Genomic DNA, 7,500 nt, shown 5'->3' on the forward strand with positions numbered 1-7,500 from the left:
CTGCAAAAATTGCCTACAAGGTAAAAAAAACAACGGTTTTATCATGGCAAATGTTATCGCAAATAATTCTTACGTTTTAGAGATCATTAATATTTACAGCCGTGTTTTGTTGCTGTTTGCAGAGACTGGTGCTGATGAATATGCCAGTCGACGAGGACATGACGGTTCACTTCACCTCCACACTGATGTCTCTGATCCGCACCGCACTGGAGATCAAGATCGCTAGAGGTCAGAACTGACAATCTGTGCTCACGAATACAAATATTTCATATATATATATATATATATATATATATATATATATATATATATATATATACACAGTTGAAGTCAGAATTATTAGCTCTCCTGTATATTTTTTCCGCAATTTCTGTTTAACAAAGAGAATATTTTTCAGCACATTTCTGCATATAATAGTTTTAATAACTCATTTCTTTTCTCTTAACCATGATGACAGCACATAATATTAGACTAGATATTCTTCAAGACACTAGTATTCAGCTTAAAGTGACATTTAAAGGCTTAACTAGGGTAATTAGGGTAAAGTTAGGGTAATTAGGCAAGTCATTGTATAACAGTGGTTTGTTCTGGAGACAATCCAAAACTAATATTGCTGAAGGGGGCTAATAATATTGACCTTAAAATGGCTTTAAAACAATTAAGAACTGCTTTCATTCTAGCTAAAATAAAACAAATAAGACTTTCTCCATAAGATATATATTTATTTAAGATAATATTTAAGAATATATTTACATAAGATATTTATTTAAAGACCATGTTAGTGATAGGCAGGTCCAATATCTAAATATCTTTAAACTCCTAGGGCTTGAGTGTCCACATACATGCACAGCACATTTTAGCTCTTAAGTGGGTATTTAAAATACATTGAATGTTTGATATTTTGTTACAGACACACAGTGTCATCCTGCAACTGTTTTGCAGCATATGAGATGTCCCAAACACTATTTTTAGCTGTCCAAAATGGGCAAAAAATGTTGTTTTTACTCTCTGATAGTCAAAACATGTTCAAAAACATTATATGTTATTTATGCATTAAAAAACAGTCAGGAAAAAGTGTTTTATCTAAATTCGGACCACCAGTCCACATATATGGACATAATTTTTCTCTAAAAGTACATCATATCAAATGATGATACTTCGGTTTTATTCTAATTAGGTTCCAATAAGCCCAAATAGCAAAGAGAAATAAAAAATGCATGTAAAAAACACCTTGGGCCTTAAGAGGTTAAATATAAACAATTAAATGATTTACACCACCTCCTGCTATACATTCTTCACCTCAGGTGGCTTGGTGAATCCGGCTCGTTCTCTTGATGCTCTGCTGACTTTCCTCGCTGCTTCAGTTTTTACAAAGCACGACTCACTCTTAAAGGGAATGAGAGATGAAACTCTGATGAAAATGAAAATTGCTTATTACACACACAGGGATGCGCAGCAGCACTGACATTTCTTTAAATATAAACGATTAAAGTGTTAAAGATTATTATGATCCACATAAATATAAAAACTGCTACTTTTGGTGAATCCAGCTTGCTTTGTAGATGGTCTGCTGGCTTTAACCTTTAGATCCGCTTCCTCGCTAGCGAAGCATTCAATTTTTCTGCTATATAAATCTGGGATACGGCAACACATACTAATCACATATTTCAAAACAGGTTTAGATAAATTCAAAGATATTAAAAGATATTAGAATTAAATTATATAATATAATTAAAGTAAATTATCATAGATATTAAAATGTCATATATATATATATATATATATATATATATATATATATATATATATATATATATACATATATGCAACACATTTTAAGAAATTACAAAAATGGGCACTATACCATGAGGAATGGAATGTTTCACTGAATATATATATATATATATATATATATATATATATATATATATATATATATATATATATATATAATTTCTTTTTTCCCCAATTATGTTAAGCTGCTTTGACACAATTTACATTGCAAAAGTGCTATAGAAATAAACAATGGATAGATAGATAGATAGATAGATAGATAGATAGATGAATAGATGGATAGATAGATAGATAGATAGATAGATAGATAGATAGATAGATAGATAGATAGATAGATAGATAGATAGATAGATAGATAGATAGATAGATAGATAGACGAATGAATGAATAAATGAATGGACGAACGAACGAACGGACGAACGAATGAACGGACAAACAGACAGACAGACATCTCCAGGTACTCCTTTGAGAACCAGAGCAAAAAATGTAAGTGTTTACCCTTGGATATAATTTCATAACACATGTCTTTTTTTTAAATATCTATTGAATTCCATTAGTTGCCCCATGGAAAAGGGTAAAGTCAGATGGACGTAATTCACTTGCAGAGCTATTTACTGAAGCACAAAAGCCAAGCAAAAGTCGAGTCTATAACTGCTGACTGCCTGCCAAAAGCTCAGTTCAGGGCCAGGCAGAGCTTGAAAATAAGGCCAACAGTGTAAACCAGCAGGCGAGTCCATGGAGAATGAAAGATTTGGGTAATCCTTCAGCTGTGATATTTGCATTACACTGAACTGAACTTCAACTGCTTCAACTGACTAGAACTTCGTGTGTGTTTAGCTGCTTTGACATTGTAAAACGCACTATAGGAATACAGATGAACTGAATTAATCTAGAAAACAGTTCAGAATTGAAGAGATCAGAGGAGCAGGCTGGAGTCAGCATCTGAGTGAACAGACAGTGGCAGGAATGAAAGAAAAACACATCAGGACCGGAGGGATTTCATGCAGATATCAAGGCTGAGACGACAGTCTGTCACTAGACGGCTAAATAAAGAAGAATAAATACAGGAGAATACGACAGAATCCTCTGAAATCATGAGTAGCTCGGTTTCTATCCAAAGATGCCGATTAGATTCATGTGCAAAACTGGAATATTGTGGGCAGCACAGTGGCGCAGTGGTTAGCACTGTGACCTCACAGCAAGAAGGTCGCTGGTTTGAGTCCCAGCTGGGTCAGTTGGCATTTCTCTGTGGAGTTTGCATGTTCTCCCCATGTTGGTGTGGGTTTCGTCCGGGTGCTCCGGTTTCCCCCACAGTCCCTATAGGGGAACATGCACTATAGGGGAACTGATAAACTAAATTGGCCGTAGTGCATGAGTGTGTGTGTGAGAATGAGTGTGTATGGGTGTTTCCCAGTGCTGGGTTGCGGCTGGAAGGGCGTCCGCTGTGTAAAACTTACGCTGAAACAGTTGGTGGTTCATTCCGCTGTGGTGACCCCTGATGAGACTAAGCTGAAGGAAAATGAATGAATGGAAGATTGCATATAAAAAATAGCCAATAAAGCTAATGACTTAAAGAGAGGACACTGGTCACCTTCTGATAAACTGGAGCCAAATACCAGCCAGAAACATGTTGGTATGCACTATTGGTATTTTCTACTGTGGTGTTTGTTCGTCTCTAATAAATGAGTTGTGCCTCAGAAGACGAAGGCGAAATGCATGAGACGGGAGCACAGACACATGCTCAAGACCGTTCTGGAGGGAATAATAATAATTATACTGAAGTACTCTGAAGACGGACTGATGGCTGAGGCCTTTTACAATTAGCAGAACAACATTTCAGATCTGCAACAATGGAAAGCTGCACACCGACATTATTGACGCAAAGTCGCTGCAATACACCATAGACTGTAAAATATATGGACGGAGCATCCGTGACGTCACCCATAGGTTTCTGTACACTGCAAAAGAAGCCACAAGTAGGCGCGGCCAACCGTCGCCATTTTGTTCGCGCGTCATCGCACCCACGGCGGGATACCAAACAAGGGCAATGAGGCGGAGAGTGGGCGGAGCTCCAGACACCTGCTGGCACTTTGCTTAGACCTGGCAGACAGACTTTACTTTGGGAGAAACGCTTGATACTTCATTACCTGCGACTCGTTTGTGTTCTGACCACATGTGCTTGGCTGTACACTATATCAATAAAGTGTTTAGACTTTTAAAAACACTGTAGTCATACAGTGAGCCACTAAACATTGCTCTTATGACGTTTTTCTACAGGAGGAAACGCAAATTACTTCCAGACACTTCAAATCAAACACTTCCAAACACTTCAAGTGTGTGTTAGTAAATGCAAGACTATTGATGAAATCCAGCAAAACACTGTATGATAACGCTTCAGATGACTGTTCTAGAGCCTACAGCTGATCAATCTGTCACATTCTGGAGTGCTTTACGGGTCTAAAGAAAAATATTAATGATAAATGATCTTAAATAAAACATACATTTATAGAGACGGTATACAATACTCACATGGGAAACGGAGGCCAGGTGAATGGTTTGTGAGCACAATTAAGTGCACACAGCATCCCATATCATCTGATAATTGTAAGAAATAAGTCCAAAAGGCAATTGACTGTGTAAAGCCACATAAAACAACACAAAAATACGATGAATATGCCGAGATCAGTGGCTAATCTGCCGGATTCAGCGACCAGCGAGACCTAGCTGTCACTCAAGTGGCCACGCCCTTAATTATGCAAACTTAATATAACCTAAAATAAAGGAAATGGATGAGTTATAATAAAATTCACCCCCTCACAGTTGTCATGGAGGGTAATAATAGCTATATGAACCAAAATGGTTCTTTGTACCAGGCTGTAAACACCTTTATTTCTGCTGTAAAGTTGGCCATTCTAACAGTGGGCTCAATTGCCACTTTGCTCTATTATGGAGCAGGACTAGTGGAATTTTGATGAATTACAGTTTCAGTTACTTCCGTATTGGCTTCCCGAGGGAGAGCGGGAGGTTGCCGCTTGCAATACACATTTACATCTGATCATCATCTGAGAAAACTGAAGCACATCACACAGACTGAGTTTACTCACTAAATGTGTTGCCATTGTAGTTTATCCACATTTGTTCTTATTTGATCAAAAGATTATCCAACTCAGTTGTGCGCATGCGTTTTTTTTTGTGCATTGTCACAATTTATGCACATCTTAGCTTTCCAAACATGCTGTATGTAAGTTTTTGACTCTTCTAAACATAAAAAACACCATAATCTGTTTGCAGATATTTAAGAAACATGTTAAGTGAACATTCTTGTTTATCTGAAAACAATGCTGAAGTCAGATATTCTGCTTTGAACATGTGTGTTAAGTGTTTTAGTCCTTTAACCCACCCTCTCTAGTAATCTCTTACTTGTTTCCTATCAGGGGGTGAGGATCGGCTACAGCTGGACATGGAGTTACAGAAAGAGATCAGTTTCATCTGGCCACATCTGTCCCAGAAGACTCTGGACCTGCTGGTGCCTATAAACAAAGGTGAGCCTAAGGGTGCTTTCACAGCTGTAAATCGATTGTTTTGTTCCGAAACAGGGATTAAAATTGTTACAGTGTTGCTCTTTGTTCTTGGTGCGCTTCGCTTTCACACAGCAAAGTTTCTAAACGCCAAAATAGCTAAAAGAAGTCACATGTGAGTAAACTCTCCTCACATTGGTCAGAGTTTCACGGTTTATTTTGGAGAGTCCCGCTCAGCTGTCATGCGTCCTTATTTTAATTTATGACGATGAGCAATATAAGACATTATTGTCACGGATTGGCCAGGCTCTTCCACCAACATCACGCATCGAGCACCTTCACCTGAGTATTAACCACGCACAGCTGCACCCAATCACTCCCATTCACTATATAAGCACACACCTCACTTCACTCATTGTCCGGTCTCGTTCCTACGAAGCGGACTCTGAGTGAACCACTTCCTAGGTTTCACTCCCCTGCGATCTCAGCATATGTACTTACCTTACTCTGTTTTCATTCCAGTCTGTCCAGTGTTCCAGTTGTCCTGTCAGCGTTGTGTGTCTCGTCAGTCTGTCTTCCCCGCAAGTCCTCTGGTGTGTGCATTCGGTCATCCTTCTGTGTCTGTCATCCCACCTGGCAAAGAGGATCATCAGTTCATCCAAACTCCATTTCAACTCTCAATCATTATCCACATTGCTCTACTGTTGTAATAAACCTCATTTATACTTACTCCCCTTGTTTGTCCGTCTGCTTCCGTAACAATTATAAGCAGAAAGCTGCGCTTTAATTTTAAATGGTGACACCCACAGACATCGTCACCAAGTATAAATCTGAGGCAAGACTTTCTCACACTGAAAAAAATGATGGCTGCAAAACTGCTGCAAACAATTTATTTGTGTTGAATTTAAACAAATTAAATTTAAGAAAATTCTACTTAATTTATTAGTTTAAATTCAGCCCAAATAAATTGTTTACAACCACTTAACGTAAACAAATTGAGTAAATCCAAGGAATCATCTTTGAATAATTTTTTTTTCAATGCAGACAGAGCCCTCGGCTAGAATTATGCATTATAGGCTTTACATTAGAGAGAGACTGATAAGACAGATAAACCAAGACTGCAGTTCGGTCAGTTTTCTTAACGCATAAACAGCTCTCATTAACAGTTAGCATGCTTTCACTTTCGTATTTGACATGAAACACGCATTTACCGGTAGGAATGGCATCCCGCCCTACTTCTCTCTTCATTTAGTCGTATATATGCCTGTTACATATCCATAATACACTGTGATATATCCGGGTTTGGATCGTTTTGCTTTCTCACTACAATCGATCCGCTCCGGAGTTCATTTCAATCGAGCTGAAACCACCTGATTCAGGCGATCTCGGACCAGTTGATTTGGATCCAAGCGCGATTGCTGGATTCACATATGGCAAACGAACCACGCTAACTGGGGAAACGAGACCGGTTCCGAAACAAAAGTCTAAGTGTGAAACTACCCTAAAAGAGCCTTCACAACAAAACAAAGATAAACTTTTAATTTCACAGTACAAGCATTTGATAATGATCATCTACACAATAATGACACGAGAAAACACATTATGTGCATGAGTGTGTTGAGTCTGTGGACATGCATGAGGATTTTCCGCTCAATTAAAATTAAAATGTATCTGTTAAACCAGCCTGATCTCACGAGAAAACGTAAGTATTTTACGTTTTGTCAGTTTAGTGGCTAATTCAGTTCGTCGTACGAGTTCAGTCGTAAGAAATTGTACGATTTTAAAAAGGAGGCGTGGCACCTAACCCCACCCCTAAACTCAACCGTCATTGGGGGATGAGCAAATCGTACGAAAATGTACGAATTAGATCGTACGAATTAGCCACTAAATCAAAAAGTTACGAATTGCCGTGAGATTGTGTTGGTTAAACTGTGGAAATGCACAAACTGATGCGCTGCAAAAAAAAGCCTTTCTTATTTGGAGTTTTTGTCTTGTTTCTAGTCCAAATATCTGAATATTCTTGAATCACGAAGCTTTTTCTAGACTAGCACAAACTATTGTCTTGTTTTAAAAATGAGTTCAATTTAGGTTTTATTAAAACAAGCAAAATAATCAAACTTGAGGATTTGTTTGAAACTGGCTGTGTTTATGTAATGAAACTGTTCATAATGACAACCATGAGGTGTGT

The 7,500-nt window shown here is 37.9% G+C and overlaps 1 protein-coding gene across 1 annotated transcript in view; it reads left to right on the forward strand.

Moving 5' to 3' along the window:
• Positions 1-7,500, forward strand: part of cacna1eb (calcium channel, voltage-dependent, R type, alpha 1E subunit b) — a 146,635-nt gene that overhangs the window by 125,962 nt on the left and 13,173 nt on the right. Inside the window, exons 37-39 of the mRNA XM_056470502.1 lie at positions 1-20; positions 123-228; positions 5,229-5,336. The exon at positions 1-20 is cut by the window's left edge and continues 77 nt beyond it. Coding sequence (XP_056326477.1) covers positions 1-20; positions 123-228; positions 5,229-5,336 — 234 coding nt within the window. The remainder of the gene's footprint in view (positions 21-122; positions 229-5,228; positions 5,337-7,500) is intronic.

This window comes from Danio aesculapii, chromosome 2 (assembly GCF_903798145.1).
Source record: "Danio aesculapii chromosome 2, fDanAes4.1, whole genome shotgun sequence".
NCBI classification, from domain to species: Eukaryota; Metazoa; Chordata; class Actinopteri; order Cypriniformes; family Danionidae; genus Danio; species Danio aesculapii.